We start from the raw sequence: 23,134 nt of genomic DNA on the forward strand, positions 1-23,134 counted from the left end.
TTAATACGTGTCAAACAATACAGCTTTTCTGATTTTTTTGCGATGGATGATTTTTTTTGCGATGAAACAGCTAAAATCTTTTTTTGAAAACCAATGTTAGATTATAATAAGACATTTGAGAAAAATTCTGTTAATTTTTCATGAAAAAATATTTAAAAAAATACGCCAACGGAAGCAATTATTCTGGATTGTCTCGGAAAAAAAGTTCTTTGCGAGACCTTATAACTCGGTTTTCGAATTCAAAAAATCATAATTACATCATGGATAATAGCTTTGCCCGGGTCAGTATGAAGGATTTTTCGAAATTAAAATTGTGCACTTTTTGGGAACACTTAGAAGGAGAAAATGTGGCTTTTTGCGAAAGAAATTAAACAACCCATTCCTATAATTAAATACATCTTTTTTGAACCAAGTTGTGAATCTGGAATTCAATCTTTTAAGGGGTGGAATAGGGGTTTTAAATACTTTTTCGCAAAAAATTACATTTTTTGTCTTCAAAGTGTTGCCATAAAATGCAAATTGTACGGTGGTGAACATAACATAGAAGAAGCTGGCTCCTGTGATTATTTACATATATTAATGAATATAATAGATATTAATGAATGAATGATCGATTTCCTGATTAAAAAAAAATATTTATTTATTTTTTATATTTTTTTATTATTTTTTTTTATTTTTTTATTTGAAGAATGTAAAAAATATGCAAAATTTTTTTATTTTTTTTTAGTAATTTTTTTTTAATTTTCCAACAATAATTCTTGATTTTCTCGCACAACAAATGTTTCTGAAGCAAATAATAATTATTTATAATTATTTCTTCAAACATTGGTCAAAAAGCCAACTAGGCCACGACATAAATATAAAAACAAAAGCAACAAAAACATAACAAAGCAATATTTTTAACACAAATGCCATGTATCGATGGCTTGTGCTGAGTGTGAATTGCCTGCATGAATGACTAAACGGCGCGCTGACTCACTAACTCACTCAACGGCTCATATGTACGTCGCAAAGTGCTGAGTCTTTAGACTGGCTTGCTGCCAAGCAGATGCTCATATACTTTAATATGTTTATATGCGTATATATACACCAGCCTGTAGTTATTATTGCTGCCGGCTGTGCGCCTGTATTCGCCGGTGCTATAGGCACAAGGGAACGAAGGAAGCCACAAGCATTGGCTATGCATGGCTGACTTAGCTGGCGCGCACAAGTTGAACACGTTCTGGCAAAGGCGCGCAGCCGCAGTTCTAAAGGGATACGCGCGCCGTAAGGTACTACGCGTAATGTGGCACGGATGAATGCGACTTAACGTACCCAAATATACATATGTATATATAATTAGAAGGAAAGGAATATTGTGTTTTAAGTGCAAAATGAAGTTATTGATTGCTATGTGATAGAAAGTGCGCTACTGGAAAAGCGTAAGAATGTAAAAAATATGCAAAAAATAATAATTGCATAATTTGGCAAGTTATATTATTGCGAGTAATGCGAAAAAATATACTTCAACACACACAAACATACACATAAGCAAAAATTGTGTACCTTCTGCCGCATCCTTAATTGAAGCGACAAACGTGTGTAGCAGTTAGTGTAACAACAACAACAAATAAGCATAGTGAACTCGTGCGCTCATTTAGCCCTTCGCCGCAGCTGTTAAATTCGCTTTAAAAGGTCACACACACACAAACATATGCACAGTTGTATGTTAACCGCGTCGTGTTGAGGCGATCGCGCACGCAAGTGAGTGTATAGCGCATGCGCGAGTGTAAACCCAATGAGTAACTAAACTACCTTCCAACAAAACAAACAAAATCTACTCAAATACATACATATATTTTTACGTATATATGTATATAGCCCGACAATACAAACGCAAGTAAAGGTATTGCAATAAGAAAATTAGGGGGCTCTTTCCTGCTGGCGGGGAGTAGTGATAATAGCGGCAGCTGCTATTTTTTCGGTTACTTCAAAAAAAAAATTAATTTTATATATATGTGTGTGTTCAAAAGTGCATATCAACGAAAATATTTAAATGCTTACACCTATACATACATGTGTTGGCGCGGCAGCTGCTTGAAATGAAATTGGATTTGCTGCTAAAAATAACCTACGCTATAACAGGAATACGATCTTAGGCTATTTGAAGCCAACGAAAATAAAAATAATATGTGTAGTGAAAAAATATGAGTGTTTATTTATTTGAAATTTTGCTCATAATAAACTGAAAGCCGCTTTTTATATATCAAATTGCGGTGCACTGGTGAAATTCTGTGGAAAAAAAATTATTTAATTTGGTGTTCACAAGTGATACAAATATTAAATATACATGTAAAAAGTACATAATTATATACATATATTAAATATTATTCCTCATATATACAAATAAATGTTTAAGGCCCTCCCTAGTGTAAAAAATATACACATATAGCAACAGCGACTACCCTAAAGTTCACCAAAAGTATAACCAAAATCATTACAAAAGTGAAATTGAGTGCAAAAATACCGTTATAAATAAAAAAAATCCATAAAGTTGCAACAAACAACAACATTATATTCCACTACATTATTTTTTCGCAACAAAAAGTTCAAAATGGCCCACAGTCTACAAGGACAACAGTTGCGCAAGCCAACTGCCTTCGTTGTCGGCATGAACTGCAACCTTTACATAATTATCACATTGACAATGTGTCTAGCAGCACTGCAAGTGGCCACCGCATTGCCAGAGTATACACACTCGCATCAGCGACATCACCGTCATCAGCAGCATAGCGTTGCCGCAACAAATTCCACAGCCGCGGGCAGCAGTACGAGCAGCAGCAGCACCACCGATACCACTGCCACCAATGTGTCGTCGTTGGGCATGCATCACACCAATTGGCATCGCATCGAAATGATGGATGCCAATGGCCTGTACTGGCTGGAGTGGTGGTTGAAAGGCACCACCTCGAAGGAGATACACTTTCGTGCCACTGTCAATACACGCGGCTTCATTGGACTCGGTTTTGCGCGAAAGAATCCCCGCATGGCCAATGCGGATTTGGTGTTGCTGTGGGTCGACGATCGCACCGGCAAAGCCAATGCGCTGGTGAGTTATAAATACTTATGTGTAATTATGTGATTGAATATACTAATAAGCAGACTAATGTAAGAGCTTAATTTCGGCGATTGGATAAACGTATATATAAATATATATTGCTATGGACCAAACATTTCAAAATTTTATACATACAAATGTATATTTTTGAGAGAACGGTAACGGATGCTTAAGGGACTCACCATTGTTGAGCTCTAAAAATATACTCAACGTTCACCCGGCTTGGTAGTTCTTGGCTTCTTGGCATGATGTTTGGTTATAAAATGCCACACTGCAATCTCTCCACCTCGTTCGCATATCCTCATCCGTTTACGCCTCTTTTCGTTGATCCGGTGTTGTCTTCAAACTCCTCGAACGTTGCTGGTTCATTGACGTAAACCTTTGATTTAATACCCCCAGAGGCTGTGGCTGCGCTGGCTAGGTCATGTCGAACGTATGATTGAAAATACTCCAGCTCTGAAAGTATTCGACGCAGTACCCGTCGGGGGAAGCAGAGGATGAAGAAGACCGATGGAGAAGGAACTGGCTTCGCCTGAAATCTTCATTTGGCGTCACTTTGCGAAAAGAAGAAACGACTAAAGCGCTGTTGTAAACTCGGCTATAATCGAGTAAGTGGTGTCTACGTCAGTAAAGAAGAAGAAGGCAATATAAACTACAGGCGTTAAATCGCATTATCTCTCGAAATTAACGAGTAGCCAAACTTTGCACACAATGTTTCTATGTTTAGACGTGGAACCCAAGTTGGAGTACCATTTTGTTGGAAATAGAGGTCTTCCGCGTCGATTTATTGATGGTAACGGTATTTCCTGCAAAAGAAATAAGCACGGTGATGCTGCCATTACATCGATTTTTGCAGTCCTCGAAACACTTTCATAAGCACTTTTTGGGTTGGCCTTCAGCCCCTTCAGCAAATTTTGTTTTATCTCTTTGATGGACTGAAAACGGGTTCCACGTAACGGAAATTTTGGTTTGTGAAAACAAAAAATCACGCGGAGCCAAATCTGGTGAATACGGTGCTATCTATTGCGTCTTTGGCTTTAAAGTCGGTCACCCTCGTGACTTGATACGATGGTATATTTCATTGTGTAAAATGCATGAATTGTTCTTCCACAAATCCGGCCGTTTTCGACGGATGCTCCCATACAAACTCTTCAATACAGTCAAATAGAATTCCTCATTGACCGTTTATTTCTTCGGAACAAAATCATGATGAACCAAACCACGAGTATCGAAAAAAATTAGCGGCTTTGGCGAGGGTTTTTTGGTTTCGGCTCGTTTTTTCCTCCATTCCGATGATTGTTGACTTCTTTGCAAGTCAAACTCATAAACCCACGTCTCATCGGCTGTTTTAATACTTTCCATGAATGTGAGACCGGGATTTGCACGATCAAGCATATCCAAATAGACCTGTTTACGGTACTCTTTTGAAAAAAATTCAGTTTTAACGGGACAATTCCAGCAAGAACGCGTTTCAAACCCAAAATATCCACCAAAATCATTCAAACGAATTCGCTAGAGATGTCGAGCTCTCTTGCCATTTCTCTGACACCTGCCTGATGATTTTAAAGCATCAAATCCTTCACTTTTTTTTACATCAGTTGAAGAGGTCGACGGTCGTCCAGAACGAGGCATTTCTTCAACGATCTGTTGGCTGTCTTTGACGGCTTTGTACCACTCCTGGACTTGTGTTTTTGAGAGCTGAACCACCGGGAGCCTTTTGCAACATTTAAATTTAATAGAATTAAGAAGTGAGAACATTTTATTAATTTTAAAACTTTTCACACGTAAACTACATACATACATTCTTACATACTTACATATTTTAATCTCCTTTTTATAAAAACTCCATTAACATTTTTTCACACACCCTTGCAGCTACTTCAAATTCCCGTGCTAATAAATAACACTTCAGAAGCTCGTATGTAAATATATACGCACATATACTTGTACCTAGATACAACACTTTTAGGCATTCCTTTTGTCTACTTACACAACAAAAAAAAAGAGTTCTTCACACTCACTGTGTTTTTTGTTTGTTTTGCCAAATCAGTTACTCTTATTACCGGCTACTCCTATTACGCTCCAGTTATTTCCAACATTTCCCTCACTTCTCCACGCTTATCGTTTGCGAACCCTAATAGACGCTGATTTGCAAATTTTCGCTTAATTTTCAAGGGCTTCCATCCGCTGCGCTGTTAATGCAGTGGTTTATTGTTGTTTTTGTTTGCACACAACAAACAATGTTTTATATTTTACTCCTGGCTTTTTATTGCACACTCATTTTACGCCGTTATTCGATATCAAATTGCTCCAAAATAGCGAGTCATAAAAAGTCCTGCAGCCAAACACGAGCGTATGTATGTATAGTATGTTGAAGTTTTGACAAAATCTGGAAGGCGAGGGTTTTATACTCCTATTGCATTTCGACGTCAATTTTATGTTGGCTTCCCTGCATTATTATACGTAAGTAAGTGTGTGTGCCTTTATATGATCTGTTTAGCGAAACATACAGAAACTGTGCCAAAAATTGAAGCGATTTTTTTATAGAAACAAGAGAAAGCAGCATTGGGTAAAAAATAAGTAAGTTATACGAGTATGTAAAAGCAGTGTGAAGAATGCTTACCGTTACTTGTTTGAATACCCTCACTTCTTAACCCTCGGAGTTGCATAAGATAGTGATTTGTTTCATAAAAACCTGTTTCCTACCAAGTTTCTTGTAGTTTAATGAAGCCCCATTTGTGTTTAGTTCATTGTACGTAGAGACTCGATGATTTTTGCGAATATTACGGCTTCTCGATAGCCGTAAATACCAATTTTTAGTCAAGACCGCAGACCTCAAAATCAAATACCAAGCTATATGTATATAGCTTGGTATAGCTATATTGTATTCCAGTTGGGCCGGACAGGTCCATATAAACGGAGAAATTTTTTTAGGCAATATTTATTAAAATAAAAAAAATAAATAAATAAAATAAAAATAAAAAAATATAAAAATGTTTACTTTATTTTTTCAGTAGTTTATGGCCAGAAGTCTGGAGTTATTGGGGATAATTTAAAAAAAAAAGCTATAAATGACACTTTTTTGAATAAAAACAAATAGAAATTGTAATTCTTAATTTTTCTAAATTTGTTTCATCAAAATCGGACAAGTGCTTCGCGAAAAAACATCAAGATAAAGAAAAAATTTAAAAGGTCATAAAAAAACTGACACATACGAACGCCAAACCCTTTGAGGGTTTTACTATACTGACCTAGTATCATCACCCTGACTTGGAATTTTGCACCCCCCAGACAATATTCCCAAAAATGTTCCACAGTGTAATTAGTCATTTGCTTCGCTCAACCAAATAACAGTTCTCACAAGTTTACAGCCCTTCTCTTGATGGCTAAAATATCTTGAGAGTAAATTTTTTCGTGGCAGAAATATTCTCTAGTTTTGATCTTATTCGACTACTAGATTCAAACACCAGGTCCGGTTAGTAAGGGTTATATGCTCTTTTAAACTCTAATCCACCATTCTTCTTTTCTTCCTACTCCCTTCCTATAATTTAAACCACAGATAGATGATCCAGATTTTGTTTAAGACTTTATTTGTGACTTTCATATACGAGGAATCGTAGAGAAATTTGCAGGCTTACATTTAGTTACATTAAGTTAGTGGCGCTCGCTTGAGGATCTTTAAAGAAGAGGTAAAGCGTTCACGTTAGAAATCTGTTTAACCTTTAAATTATGATTTCGTAAGTCAATTGTCTACAAGAATTCTCCATGAGACCAAACTTTTATTTATAAATCTATACAACCCCACAGCTTATCATTTTTTACTCAAGTGGGTCAAATGCACAACGAATTATCATAATATTTAATATTGTAAACACATGTTGCCCAATAAATAATCTAATAACTTTGAAGATTACTACAAGTGGCAGTCGTTCTCAATACTTCACACGAGAGTTCGCTTTATACACTTACATTCACAGTATAAGTACGAGTACACATGAGTGTAAATATGTGTAAATATCAATGTGAGGCAACTCAGGTGAATAAGTTCGTGACTAGTGCAACAAGAGCTTCTATGAATAAGACCATTTTTAGTATTAATATTCTGTTAATATTATTTACATATGTCTGTGTGTGCGGCAAAGGTCTACAGATAAGAAGCACACTTTTAATTACAACATTTGTATGCGCAGAGGATATGGAAATGCGTGCGGATATGAGCACATGAATATGAGTATTAGTTATTTAACAATGCTTACGTGATACAAATATACACATGAACATATGTTACAGAGGATTTATGAGTTTGTGAATAAATACATACCCATAGGCGCTTAAAAATGTATGTGTGTGTCTTATAAGAACTTTTGTATAAATGCATATGTACTTATATGTATGTATGTATGTAGATTAATAAGCTTTATAAATAAGCAAATAATAACTTCTATATATGTATATATTCGCATAACATATCAAAGCAACACATAAATCCACAAAAGAGTCAAATTTTGTCATTAATAAGCTTTTGCTTAGATAAAGGAGACAGCCACTTGTTAGAGAAATAATCTCATTTTACTTATGTATGTCTACACACGCAAATATGCATGTATTTGTGCTTATCTTGGCAGGTCAGTACTTGTAGCTGCTTGTATTTTACCTGCCTGCCTTGCTGATGCTCATATTGCCGCCGTCACACACGTACAATGACTCAACTTTGCCTTAATTAGCCGTGTCCTTTCGTTATTATCGTAACCCACTGCTGGATAATATGTGCAAACGTTTGACCATTTCTCAGTAATGTGCAAAGATGGAATGTGACAAAACTTATGTCCGACATGCATAGTATACAAGCGGAAGATAGACAGTACAGTAATTAATTTTGCCAAAATTAGCAGGTAGACGAGAGGCTCGTAGAGGAAAATTACTAGTTGGTTGAGAAGTAAGTGTCATGTTATGTATAAATATGCATGCAAAGGTAATGTTAATGTATGGATATTATTTATTTTGCTTGGATGTTCAATTTTGTACACTACTTTTTTATTTTTATTCTGATTAAAGTCCAGTTCCAATTATTTTTTGGAAATATTTGTATGCCTTTTCATTAAGAAATTCTTTGTGAACATTTCCACGCTCACCACGCCGCGAAGAAAGCCTTTTTCATGTGTCTAAGAGATAATTATGTTGCAATCAGCAGAAAGAGCTTAACTCAATATTGAGAAATTCTCAATTTAAAAGTTGGAAGTTTGATTTTAAGGTATAAAGAATGTTCAGATTGTATAACTATAGCTTGTAATTGGTTTTCAAACTGGCCTAACAAACAACAAAAGCAAAGCAAAAGCACAGTATGAAAAAAATTCTATATACATAACCCTATAAGTAATTAATTTATCACACTTTTTGCACTGCGAAAATTATCTAGTAAATGCGGTTATACGAGTATTAAATAACGCAACTCAATTAGCTAAATCCAAAGTTCCCCCTCGAGCTTTGACCTATTCAAGCACTTTATTAATTAACAATGAATTGTATAAAATCGCAATTAGCACAATTTCGTTTTGCGTTCAACTCATTCAATCTGTTCAAGTTTGTGCAACAATTAGTTTCGGATCTACTTTAATGAAAAAACTTTACTGTAAATAAACAGTTTAACTTTTTCAACAGAATGCAGCCGATTGCCAAGTAGTGGGTTCAACAAACTGCTCGCAGTCTGCAGAGGGCGGGAGAGTGTAATTAGCGCTGTTAACTGAATGTTGTTATTGTTGTTGTATTGTGCTTTGCACAATCGCCTTGAACTTTGACAGTGACATTGAACCAGTGACGATGGTCATTGCACAATCACAGAAATAATAATGCGAAGATTAGCTGTTGTTGCTGAACAAATTTTGCATAATTTCTTCTTAATATTGAAATCTCATTCTTAAATCGTAATAAAAAAATTTTTGATTTTTGCATTTTTGGAAAATCAGAAAATGTTTGTGTCACTTTTTTGTTCATTTCGATGTGAACGTGGTCGACCTATCGTTGAAAAAGTCGATGAAATTATGGAAAATATCGACCAGGATCGTCACATAAGCAGCCATGACATAAGCAACTCTCATCATCAAACGGTTTTGAACCAATTAAAAAAGTTTGGCTACGAAAAGAAAGTCGATGTTTGGGTAGCATATAATTTGTCTGTAAAAAATTTAATGGATCGATTTAACATCTGCGATTCTTTGCTGAAACGAAATGAAATCGAAAAATTTCTGAAGTGAATGATAGCAGGAGATGAAAATACGACAATAATGTGCGAAATAGATCATGGTCCGTGCGTGGTGAAGCTCAACGAATGGTTGCAAATTCAGGATGGACGCCTTGAAAGGTTATGCTGAGTGTTTGGTGGGATTGGAAAGAATCATCCACTATGAGCTGCTCCAGTTTGGTCGAACGATTGATTTTACATTTAACTGTCAGCAACTGATGAGATCGAAAAAAATGGCCAGAACTAATGAACAGAAAGGGCTTCGTCTTCTATAAGGACAACGATAGACCACACACTTCTTTGCTGACTCGGCGAAAACTGGGAGAGCTTGGCCGGGAGGTTTTGATGCATCCACCATATAGTGACCTTGCACCATCGGACTACCATTTGTTTCGGTCAATGCAGAACTCCCTTAATGAAGTTATGTTGACTTCAAAAAAAGCCTGTGGAAATTACTTGTCGCAGTTTTTCGCCGAAAAACCAGAAAAGTTTTACACTGCTGGAATAATGTCGCTAGCGTAAAAATAGCAAAAACAGGTCGACCAAAATGGCACATATTTGGTTCATTATGAATATTAATTATACCTTTGAAAATATTCTCCGAATTTTTGAAGTTGATACGGCAAATATTTTCAGAGCTATAAGCATATATTTAAAAAAAAAAATTTTACTTATTGTAATCGGTTCCCTAAGCTTTAAACGTAAGGACCTACATTTAAATAATGAATATACGTATATATGTACATATACATGCTTACACTTTTCTATATCTATATACTTCAGACATACAAACATTTTAGTTATTAGTTTGCAGCATTCCACCACAATTTTGATTTCACTCTCAGTTTCGCCTTGAACATCAACGGCAAACAACAATTTTTTCACCAACTTTGTTTTTTTGCTAAGCACCAACAAACATACATACATAAAGCCCACTTTGTTCGCTACACTTTGAGTTGAACCACTCTCTACGCTCTCACATTTTTACCACAACTGCGGACCAGAAGTATGACGAGTGGGCGTGTACGGGCAATTTTTTAAATTAAGCGTTGCCAGAGTATATGGTAAGAAAAGTACAACTATAAAAAAGCAAAGAAAGGTGGGTTAAAAGGAAGAAGGCAATTTAAAACACGGGCACAGAACACAAATGTCCTTCACTCCACAACCCAAATAAAGTCCAAGCAATCGCAAGTTAATCGCTGCTCCCAACGATTTTTATATTCTTGTTTGTTTTTCTTGTTTTTGTGTGACTTTAATTGAAGTGGCGGCAATTTTCTGATCAGGCCGGGAGGCGTTTTCTGTCAAATCACTGTACGCTACTGTTTAAGTGCGCAGCGTGGTTAAGCATTGGTCGAAAAAGCGATTATGGAAGCCTTGCTATACTTGTATTTGCTTGAATATCTAAGTGGAAAATTAACATGTTTATACTGATTTATGTGGATAGTGAAATGTGTAGTATCATGTGTTTATAAAGGGTGATTTTTTAAGAGCTTGATAACTTTTTAAAAAAAAAAAAAACGCATAAAATTTGCAAAATCTCATCGGTTCTTTATTTGAAACGTTAGATTGGTTCATGACATTTACTTTTTGAAGATAATTTCATTTAAATGTTGACCGCGGCTGCGTCTTAGGTGGTCCATTCGGAAAGTCCAATTTTGGGCAACTTTTTCGAGCATTTCGGCCGGAATAGCCCGAATTTCTTCGGAAATGTTGTCTTCCAAAGCTGGAATAGTTGCTGGCTTATTTCTGTAGACTTTAGACTTGACGTAGCCCCACAAAAAATAGTCTAAAGGCGTTAAATCGCATGATCTTGGTGGCCAACTTACGGGTCCATTTCTTGAGATGAATTGTTGTCCGAAGTTTTCCCTCAAAATGGCCATAGAATCGCGAGCTGTGTGGCATGTAGCGCCATCTTGTTGAAACCACATGTCAACCAAGTTCAGTTCTTCCATTTTTGGCAACAAAAAGTTTGTTAGCATCGAACGATAGCGATCGCCATTCACCGTAACGTTGCGTCCAACAGCATCTTTGAAAAAATACGGTCCAATGATTCCACCAGCGTACAAACCACACCAAACAGTGCATTTTTCGGGATGCATGGGCAGTTCTTGAACGGCTTCTGGTTGCTCTTCACCCCAAATGCGGCAATTTTGCTTATTTACGTAGCCATTCAACCAGAAATGAGCCTCATCGCTGAACAAAATTTGTCGATAAAAAAAAAAATTGTCGAACACTGATTTTGGTAATAAAATTCAATGATTTGCAAGCGTTGCTCGTTAGTAAGTCTATTCATGATGAAATGTCAAAGCATACTGAGCATCTTTCTCTTTGACACCATGTCTGAAATCCCACGTGATCTGTCAAATACTAATGCATGAAAATCCTAACCTCAAAAAATCACCCGTTACATACATATGTATAGAAAGTTTATATATATAAAGTTGTAGCCATGTGGCTTCAGCAGGCGAACATCTTCACCGCTAACGACTTCTACCTCCTTTTTTGACATCTGTTTTGCTTGTTGATTTCGCTTTCTTTTAACTCTTTTCCCAGTTCTCTTTTAGCATTCAATCAATTCATTTCAATATGTTCGACATGCATATATCACATGAGTGTTGCTTTATTTTGTTAATCAATAGAGTAATACATATTCATTGTATACTTCTGGTTAAGCAAAATATGGGAGTGTCTCAGGCATGGCTTCGTTGGACATGCAAATTAACTAAGGTTTCTTTACAAAATAGAAAAAAGCTGTAATACCCCACACGAGTGCATTTCTTAAGCCGAAAAAGGATATAAAAAATTTTTATTTTGATTTTGATCGGTCAGTTTGTATGGCAGCTATATGCTATAGTTGTCCGATCTAAAAAATTCTTCCGGAAATTGTAGCGCTGCTTTGCACAATAATTTGTACCAAATTTTGTGAAGTTACTTTGTCAAATAAAAAAGTTTTTCATACAAGGGGTTGAGTTTGATCGGTCTGTTTATATGGCAACTATACCCGTTAGTGATTCGATATCAGCGGTACCGACAAATTAGCAGCTCATTTGGGAGAAAAAAGGCGTTTATAAGATTTCAAAACGATATCTCAAAAATTAAGGGACTAGTTCGGAAATATACAAAAACGCTGACGAAAAGACACTCAGCTTATGCAGATCGTTTGTAGGTATATATTTTCATGGGGTATCCAACGTTCCTTCTGGGTGTAATAAACTTCAAGGCAAACTCAATACACCCTGTTCAGTGTTAAAATATCGAAAGGTTAGGTATGAGTATCTATAGGGTGTCCTTTATTGAGAAAACTTCATAAAAGCAGTGTGAACAATAAGCAAGTTTATTTGCTACAAAAAAATTCAAAAATATATATTTTTTTCAAAATTAATTTTTAACTACAATGAATTTACAACAAAAGTTTGTTAATGAATTCATCTAAAATGTTTAGTGTTTTTTTTTAATTTGTTTTTATTTGTAGGACATCAAACATTACCATATTTTATTACCATATTTTATTATTACCATATTTTATTATTCCAACCATATTTTAACTACAAAAATTGAGGCTAAAGTTCCAACATAGTATTCTTAAAGTCTTACGTAACCATTTTTTTTTTGCCCAAAAAATCTTCGAGAAAGCATAAAAATCACAAATTTATCAAAAAGCCCTCATACCAATCATGCATTACGCCTACAAAGTATTTTTTTGTAAGGGGGAATTTAATAACGTGTGGAATATATAAAATTGCTTGCCCAACCCCAAGCTTCACAAAGCAATTTGCATATTCACTCATAAACAACAAAAAGCAGAATTGCGCTGGCTTACAAAAGGAGAAGAAACCTACGCAGAAAATAAAATGGACATTATTGAATTAATTTTAATATTGTTTGTGTTTTTTTTAAGTAAAGTGAGCATCGCGCTGATTTCTGAGATTTTTTGGTAAGAAAAAGTTAGAGATCACCGATAATATGGCCACTAGCGCATAGTTTTTCATCTTAGTTCTCAAATCATGGAGGGATTTTAAATTGTTTCTTAGAAAATAGTGGTTAAATAATTTTTCGGTAAAAAAAGTACTTAACTATATACCAACTATCAGCTGGAAGAATTATATGCCGAAACAAGAGAACATTGCTCCAGCGGCATATTATCTGGTTCAGTTAATATTTTGCAGGGTATTATCTACTTCAGACGGAAAAAAGCTTTATCTTCTACACTTTTTCCCTAAACCCTATTCTGAAAAATTTAAATTGATTAAACCATATTTTTTTAGTGTTTGGAAAAATACAATGGAATAAGATTACAATAAAGGCAGACCATATGCACAGGCTGATGACCGAGCTCAACGATTTCAGCAGCATTTAACATATACTAGTTTCTTCTTCTTCTTTGATTTTAGTATAAAATTCCACGAAAATACATATATGAGTATATTAAATCCAACCTTTCAACGCCCTCTTTAATAACGATTAAAAATCGTTTATATTCAAAGCTACTCGACGAAGAAACGTCATTTATAAACCAAACAATACACGCTTTCTTAATGCACTTTATGAACTACTATATTAACCAGTGAAAAATACGAACAAACGTGCGCATTGACACACATTCATACACCTACATAATATGAAAAGTATACGTTGACGTGAGACATGTGTCAAACGCATGGAAATTGTAAAGTGACAAATTGACTGCAATTTCAAGCCATCATTGAATAAATTGACGCTGATCGGAAGCAAGCAGCGAACCATAAATGCCAAACCCAATTGTTTTGACCCCAAAAACATACTTTACTAAACACAAACACCGTTAAGGTCAGAGGTTGTTGCTTTGGCAAAGTACCGAGTACCGGGTGTAAAAAAAACAAGCAAAAAGTATTAGCAAACATAGCAAAATAGAGCATGCCGAGAAGTCATGAAAAAATAGCTGAAAGCAAATTTAAAGAGAATGTATTGTAGAACCTAAACAAGAAATTATCATAAATACACAAAACCCTCGTGATGCTTTTGGGAAACATGCTTTACGATTTTCATGCCTTCCTACAGTTATTTAGAAACACATACACATACATACAAAGAATGTACAATGGCACTTTCGTTCAAAGTTTTAAGGTATGGAAATTGAGTTTGGAGTTGAAGCTCTTCTATGTATGTAACAAAAAAGCACTTGAACGCACTCTGAGAGCAATCATGAAAGTAATCCTTCACGCTTCACAATATGGATGACACCCACTCCTCCAATAGTTCATCCTATCATTACCTTGAATATTAGTTAAATACCAGAGCTTATTTAGAAAACAGCTTAAATCAAAATAAGAGTTATGTACCAAATATAGGTTATGAATAATATGGAGACTGCAACGACATCTATTGACAAAATACGAAAAGACTTTTTCGACTACCCATTATTATACCTTAAACTTCTAAAAAAAATAAAAGCTTACACAGAAATCTTATTTTCGAAGTGACAGAACTTATTTGAGTTTTTTTCTCCCTGCATGACAACCAAAATTTCCTTACTTAGCCCCTTATTTAACTTAAGCTGAAATTACGTTAAGCCTAACGAAAATAACTAGACTCACTTAATAACTTAGAATCGCAGGCCCTAACTTACCAAATAATTTATCAAACTCAGCTGCAGCAGCCAAAATACGAAAGTGCTAAATAAGTCCAAGAAGTTCTGAAATGAGAGAGATATTTTCTAAAATTTAGGATGGCAATTAAACGGCGTGAAAAACTTTTAATTGCGACCATACAGAATCACATCAATCCTATAAGCTTGTAAAAAGACAACAAAAGCAAGAAAAAAAAAGAAAAACGATAAACTGTTAACATCGTTTGCACCAAAGCTATAATACCCTTCACAAATAAAAATGAAAAGAACTTTCGGTCACTTTGTATGGCAGCTAAATGATATAGCGGTCCGTTATGAATTATTTTTTTTCGGAGATTGAGCCGTTGTTTTGGACAATAATTTATGCCGACTTTGCCGAAAATACCTCAAATGAGAAAGTTTTTCATATAAGGACTTGATTCCGATCATTTTGTTTCTGTGGCAAATATATGCTATAGTGGTTTGATTCGGAGATTACACAGTTGCCTTGGATAATAATGTGATCCGAATTTCCTGACGATACCTTGTCAAAAAAAAACAAGTTTTTCATACAAGGATTTACTTAAGATTCCGACTAACGAACAGCTTCTTGGAATGAAAAACACGTTTAAAACATTTTAGAGCGATATCTCAACAACTGATGGACTAGTTTACGTATGGAGTCAGGTGTAGAAGTTCACGCAAAGGAGGAAGGTTCTCTGATCGCCATTCACTTCGTAGTGGTCAGAAATGATTCTTTTATATATGGCTCAAGCAACTCACGACCTCCGGTCTTTGACCAAGTATCCTCTGGGTAGCCAAAGAACATCCGTTTGAAGGCGGGCTAAAGTAAGAAGGCGAACCATCTCTATTAGTTTGGGACCCGCCACGTAAAAAACGCTCCCAATGAAAACTGTCAGACTTACGGACAAGGCTAAATCGGTTCAGCTAATCTCTTATATATACAATAAAAAATTTTAAAAGGTCTGCAACATTTTTCTTCTTCTGTTCAGGGTATAAAAAATAGAAATAAAGTGAAAATGATGAAAAAAAACGAAATGCAAAGACATTTAAACGTTTTTAGCCGGGTTCTCCTTATACCCTCCTACATTTATATGCTCAATTAACACTCTCAGCAAATTCGTGGCTTTTACTGCATTATGTACATAAGAATACTAGTATACATTCTGTTCGTTTGTTTAAATGTATCTCCACAAAATGTGCCACAAAATGACCAACTACATACTTCTACATATTTTGCGAATTTTTGCGGCGACCCAAAATGACCAAGTCAATGTAACGCTTAAGTGACATCTTGCGCTCAGTGAGACGTTTATAAGTAAAATAAATTTTAAGGACCGCAAAAAGTTGTAGTTAAACATTTATGCTTACATAAAAGTGAAAAATTAGGACGCTTTGAAAAAGGCGACAAGACTAATGAGTAGTTCTCACCAACCACTTTTTATATGGAAACATTTACGGCGTTTAAAGTAAGTGTAAAGGAAATTTGCTGGAAAGCAAGCACTGACACAAGTCTGTCATTAAATAAATTGTGTCAATTTAACAACTTAATTGTCGCAATTTTGCTTCGAACACGTAATTAATTTTAAGGCAAAGTATTTAAGAACATATTTTTTTTATTCTTAGTTTTAAACTTAAAAAAACGAATTTAAACAAACATAAAATTTCAATTAACACTTAGAAGAAAGCTTTCGCATTTTTGAAATAAATGCAATCCACAAATGCAGAATATGAAAAAAAAAATTGAATAAAAAATAACATAAAAAATAATAAAAAAGCAAACCATTTCTTTAAGACTTCATCAGCACCTCGCTATTTGCTCATTTCTTGGTTATTCAACTTTTCACTCATTTGAAACAAAAACTGTAAATAAAACTTTCCAACAGCAAATTGAAGCAGTTGTCCTCATTTATCAAAAAAGGGCTTCGCTTGCTTATACTTCACACTTGACTTATTAAACAGTTGAGAGCACAGGACTGTATTGAATAAGTTGATTCAAAAGTTTTTCATAAAGTTTGTTTTTCTTCCGCTTGACTTATGGTGTTCATGCGGTCTTTTGATATTTTAAGTTTTCAAAACTTTTCATTTGCATTTATATCCTAAACGACGGGGAGAGGAAAGGTCAAGATATAATCTTTTTGTGGCAGTCGCGCGCGAAATGATCGATTACTATCATAAATACCTTTAGGTCAATGGTCAATGAAAGTTAAATGAGCAAAAACATACATTATGTATAACAACTAAAATATATATATATTAGGGTGGGTCAATGACAAATTATTATTTTTTCGCTATATTCGGTTCATTAAAGTTCATTATAAATGTAAAAAAAAAGTTGAAGTTTGAATGGAAATACGCAAATATTTTTTCGACTACCCTTTATGTATATATAAATATATTGCTAAATTCTTAAAAATCGCCTTTCTTAGGCGGTGACACCCGGTGTGTCCCTCAAATATGTATAACTGACCTATTAAACTTAAATTTTTTCTTACTAACTTGCGATTTGTACACTTTAAGTATAGAAGCATACATATGTACATCATTACCTGCCCGGAAAAGTTAAAAAATCATTGTGGTTGCTTTTTATGACAACATTTCACTCAATTTGCATTTTTTAAGTCTTTTAAGTATGCCAAGCCACTCGAATACTTTTCGCACAGACACGCCTACAAAGCACATCCTTTGTTGTACCTATTTATGTAAATATCTCCTTTAAACGCTCCTTTCTTCTTATTATATTCTTATTATATCTTTAGACATTTTTATTTTGTTTACATTTTTCTTCGCTGGCAAAAAGACACGTAATTGAATGTTTACAATGCTTCGTGCTTTATTGCATCTATTTGCACAAATCCTGAGGTACTAATATAAAATCATTGCTTTTCTCAAATTTAAAGTCTTTTCATTGCTTTAAACAGCTGATGAGTACCGTAATTTGATGCCGTTTAGATTTTTGAGGTATTTCATATGAGAACTTAAACATTTTATGAAACTGAATTGGCGTTGCCTCAAGACTACAGCCAACACAATCAACATCCCACCTCAGCTTTATATCTATTATCAAGATGTCCTTGGAAATTTATATGACAAGCACAACAATTTTCGTTACACAGAGCGAGTTTTATGCATTCATTATTCATATTTGGATTTGTTTCATTTGAGCTAAAGAAAGTATCCAGATCAGAACACTGTAGCCCATAGCTGCCATACAAACTGACCGTTCAAAATCAAGAAAAAATGTATTCCCTTTTGTGATACACGAAATACTTCTGTATAGGGTATTGTGGTACAGCTATGGTACGGCCGAAGTTAACATTTTTTCTTCTTTTCTTTCAAATACGCCTAGATAAGCATGAATGAGTATTCACATATTTCACCGAAAATAAAATTTACGCTCCTTTACAGAATACTAATTTGTCTCGTCTGTGCAAAATAAAGCACCACATATGTATGTAAACGATATATATCTACATAAAAGAACACATATCATTTGCAATGAAATAAATTAATAGTGCTTTACAGCTTGTAGGCATAAACAATAAACACTCAAATACATATGTACACTTGATGACAACAGACAGTAAATTACAAAAATTCCAAATTTTTGAACAAAGCAAATGACTTCACAAACAAACGTGGTTAGGATGACAATATCGAAACATCGAAATGCTCAGATATTTTAATTCAGAGAAGAGAGGAAATATTTATTTGAATACAATTCGACGGCAAGTGAACACTCCTCAATGCAAACGATCTTCATTTACAATAAAAGTTTTAGAAAGTACTAAAGAAGTTCTTGGATACTTAAGGTACTGTTACTAGCAGCAGAAGCTATGGTTTGCTCAGGCCCATTTTTCCTCAGCGATCTATATGTACGAGTATTCTTATAAATAATCACTCAGCATATGGTTGAAATAAGAGAGATGCTTCTAACAATCGAATCAGTGAGTTCTTGATGACCTAACTCGTCAAAGGTTTTCGCAATCTCTAATGTTCTGGTAAGCATATAGACTTAGGGCTGTTTTCTTAATGTCAGATTAGCAGTCATCTGACAGTTAAGCTTTCGTCAACTTAACCAAGATTTCTTATTTCGATAAAGAACCTTTTCTTGAATCATAACATAACCAAACATGGCTGCTAACCAGTCACTGTGAAACCCGTCCTCAAATTTCAAAATCGGTAGATTTGTAGTATATATTTTCATAGAGCACTTGAGATCCCTAAATGCAGGTTCATGACCTTTCTCGTCAAAAGTTCCTGTGATCTCTAGTATTCTAGTAAACATATAGATTTAAATTTCAAACTCGATCAATTGGTAGTAGAGAATTACAAGGTTCACTTGAGATCATTTAGTTAAGCTCATTACTTGCATATTCATACATATTTAGGACACCAAGAAAGAGCACCCAATGGAAGCTATAAACTGCATACAGTTTCTGTTATATTTGGGTGGTTCAAAGCCGCAGCCTTCTGATTGCTGTGAGTTGTATGGGAATTTCCATCATAAAAAAATGAATCACTTTTTTTCGAGGAGTAAATCGAAGTCGAATACAAAGCATTTGGGAAAATTCCACCATTTTAGCGTTAAACATTTATTAAAGGAATGACTTCCAGGTTGAATAAGATCCCAGGATCGTTTTTTACTATTACTATATTATGTAGAAAATATTTCTATTAAAGATTAAAGGAATTGTAATAAAATCCCGAAATTTCTCTTAGTAAATACCGAAATTTGAAGCGAATCTTTTCATCGTAAAGGATTGGAAGAACGCACACCTTTTCATCAGCAACCCATGGCTTGGCACGATTTATATACAATATATAGGCAATGTAGGCAGGGAAATATTTCACCTAATTTATAATTCCAGTGCAAAGCGCCATTAGGACACGTACTTACATATGTAGACACATCCAAACATATACAGAACTGAGTTTTTGCGGACATTGATACCAGTAGAATCACAATTCAAAGGCGCACAATAAAAGCATAATTCAAGTTGTCGCCTCATATGTCAACGACTTACCAGTCACCACAGCTGGCGCACAACAAACCGACCAGACGTACTCGTATAATGAGAGTGTACAAATAATACATGCGAGTGGGCACATAAGCAATCACATCTACACTGGAGTATGAGTAGTTTCTCATAATGTGATCGGTTGCAACGAAACGCTGAGACATTGAATTGATTTGTTTTTGGTCTTGTTTCTCATCGTTCACTAAATGCCTGTCGTCTGCCAGCTGGAATGACATTTATTTTGCCGCTAAAGCAACGCGGCGCCATACTTTTAATCAGGCTCAGCGCACACGAGTGATTTGCAAGAGGCAGCAGCTGAATGTGATAGGCACACCAGAAATCACCTGAGAAGCCACAAAAAACAAACAAAAGTACAGAAAGATGGAGATTTGAAACATATTTGTTCTGGAAATTTTGTGGTTATAGCAGTGGTCGGCATTTCATAGCAAAATTTTGCAAACTAACTTCACACGTACGCTTACGCTCTATCGTTCAGTCGTTGTCGAGCCATCAACGAATTAACATCACGCAGGACCATAGCGCAAAACGAAATATGCCCTGCGAGAAATATTTTATGATTCTAAATGCCTTTGATGCCATGCAATGCCTTTATGTTCCAAGTCTTTTAAAGATAATAGGGAATATATCCTCAAAAGACAATTTGTTAATTTTCATTATACTATTAATTAATAATAAAAATTGCTTAATTTTAATTCCAATTTCTCACTGGGCTACTATTTTTTCGTGCTCACCAACACAGTGACAGATCCTCTCATGCCGACCACTGGGTTATAGTTAAATAGTATATACAGCTCGTTAGTTGTTGGACCCATGCTCTTTGAGAGTTGTCTCAAGTTGTTGAAATATTGAATATTTAAATTGAGTAATGAGTAATTTTTTTCTGTATAAATCCTTATAAAAAATTATTTTAGGAAAATATCGAATGTGCAGGGTGTGTCCGGAAAATAATAGGACGGAGTCGATTTAAAAAAATTTATTGAACCAATATTTACAATTCTTTAAAAACTATCAAGATAGGCCTCTTCTGCGTCGATGCAGCGCTGTCAGCGCGATTTCCCAGCATTGAAGGCGTCAAAGAAGCATGAGAGCCGAGATGCATGGCTTTTCTTCGGCCTTTTCAAGCAAGGACTGCGGAAGCGTTGGGATGCCGGCCTTAGTTAGATAGCTGTTCACAAGAAAGGCGGTTTGAGCAGGGCGTTGTGGCGGTGCAACTTCCAATCGGCTGCGACGGCTTGTCGGACTCGATTGACCCTTCGTTTGAGTCTTTTGAGGACTTCTACGTAAGACTTGGTGTTGACGGTTTGTCCAGGAGGAACAAATTCATAGTGGACGATGCCTTTGATTTTAGAAGAGACAATGAGCATTGTTTTCACTTTGGATTTGCACATTCTTCCTTTTTTGGGCGAGGAGACGACGGCGTGGGGAATCGAGGGAATCCAATTTTTTTAAGTGTTTCGTCGATAAAAATCTCTAAACAGCTCGATTTTTCTGACTTGAAAGTGGATAAAACCTATTAATGACTCTTACCACTAACCAACACCTTCATTTCCCTCAACAAACACGACAACATCCAAATTTTCTTCACCTCAGGTCCAATCACTGAGAAATAACGACCGAAGTTTCGATTAGCGAACTATTACTAAAGATTATTTCAGTGATTTTTCTAATGCCATAACAAAATGTTGCCAACACACTTTCCCCAACCCATATTCTTTAAGCGATTCTCCTTAAAATTTGACAAAGTACACCTTTACGACTTAGTTTGTTTTATAGCCAACGTTAAATGCTTCCTTAAAACAAAAAAAAAAAAAAACAAGAAAACAAAAACGAAACACTCTGCTTCGTGCCAACTAAACGCTCCGTCGTCAGGGTGTTTTGGTCCTTGGCAAATCGCTACACTTTATGCAAGCATTAAAATTTTCCTACACAACCCGCCTGCAGTCAGAATTTATTACCACAGACACCTTATTTAGTTCACTTAGGAGCCGTTGCACACACAAATACGCAGTAAGTATATATATAACTACATATGTTTGTGTGCGTAGGTAGGTAGCAATATTTTAACACAGACACAATGTTCACCATTAAATAAAGTGGCGCGAGCATCACACCTGGAAATGGGCTTGTGAAGGGGTTGCTACTTCTGACATTGTAGCTATTATTTAAAATTATTGTATTTGCTTAGTTGTTAGCAGCAAATACATGAGAAATATTTGAACGTAAAAACCATTATTACTGACGGGTTTAATGGTACAACAATTAATTTCTCTTACATTTAAATTTCGTTTAAATGATTAATGCTTTGAAGCTGTTGACCTTTAAGGTGGGCACAAGAAAGTGCAAATAGTATATAGTATAGGAAAAAATATAATATAAAAGATATTTTCTGTCTAAAATAAAATATAACTATAACTTACAGTGTTGTCAAGTTATCACTGCATTTTTAAACGAAGGAAATAATTTTTTCAAGCTTGTTCAGACAATAGAAATTTTAAGCCAGCAACATTTTCATACTCTAGCAACATGTTGCTACAGAGTTCCTTAAGGCGGAGTTTGTAGAAGCGTGTAATCGGACTACTGCCACAAAACGCCATTAGCACCTGCGGGCTACAAATTTTGAAAAGTGGGCGTGCCCCTACACTCTAATAAGTTTAATGTACATATCTCCTAAACTACTAAGACTAAAACAACCAAATTTTCCTAACTGAACTGTAATAACAACCGCTACTGACAGTGTGAAAATGGGTGAAATCGGGTGATAACCTTAATGACTTCCATATAACGGTACTGTTAAAAACCACTAAAAGCGCAGTGAAACCATAACTAAATACAGACAGAGGCATCAAATTTTACACCCGAGATGATATGAGAAGGCTTTGTAAGAACCGGTGTAAAAATTGGACAATAGGCATGGCACCAACCACTTTTAGGTAAAAACACATATCTCAGGACCTTTCGGACCGATTCCGACAAAGTTTAGTGCGTGACAATCTTCTTACTTTTTATATCACAGAGCGAAAAGGAGTGAAATGGGATTACAACCCCGCCTACTTTTCATATAGCACAATTTTAAATTCTTGATTCTTTCATTTTTCAGTACATAAATCAAGAAGAAATTGACATAACGGAATGAAACTTTGCGCTAATAATAC

General features: G+C 35.2%; 1 protein-coding gene across 1 annotated transcript in view; it reads left to right on the forward strand.

Moving 5' to 3' along the window:
• Positions 1–1,127: 1,127 nt before the first annotated feature.
• The window catches only part of LOC105223867 (MOXD1 homolog 1), a 48,022-nt gene continuing 26,015 nt past the window's right edge, over positions 1,128–23,134 (forward strand). Inside the window, exon 1 of the mRNA XM_029549261.2 lies at positions 1,128–3,088. Coding sequence (XP_029405121.2) covers positions 2,594–3,088 — 495 coding nt within the window. The 5' untranslated portion in view covers positions 1,128–2,593. The remainder of the gene's footprint in view (positions 3,089–23,134) is intronic.

This window comes from Bactrocera dorsalis, chromosome 3, assembly GCF_023373825.1.
Source record: "Bactrocera dorsalis isolate Fly_Bdor chromosome 3, ASM2337382v1, whole genome shotgun sequence".
Taxonomy (NCBI): Eukaryota; Metazoa; Arthropoda; class Insecta; order Diptera; family Tephritidae; genus Bactrocera; species Bactrocera dorsalis.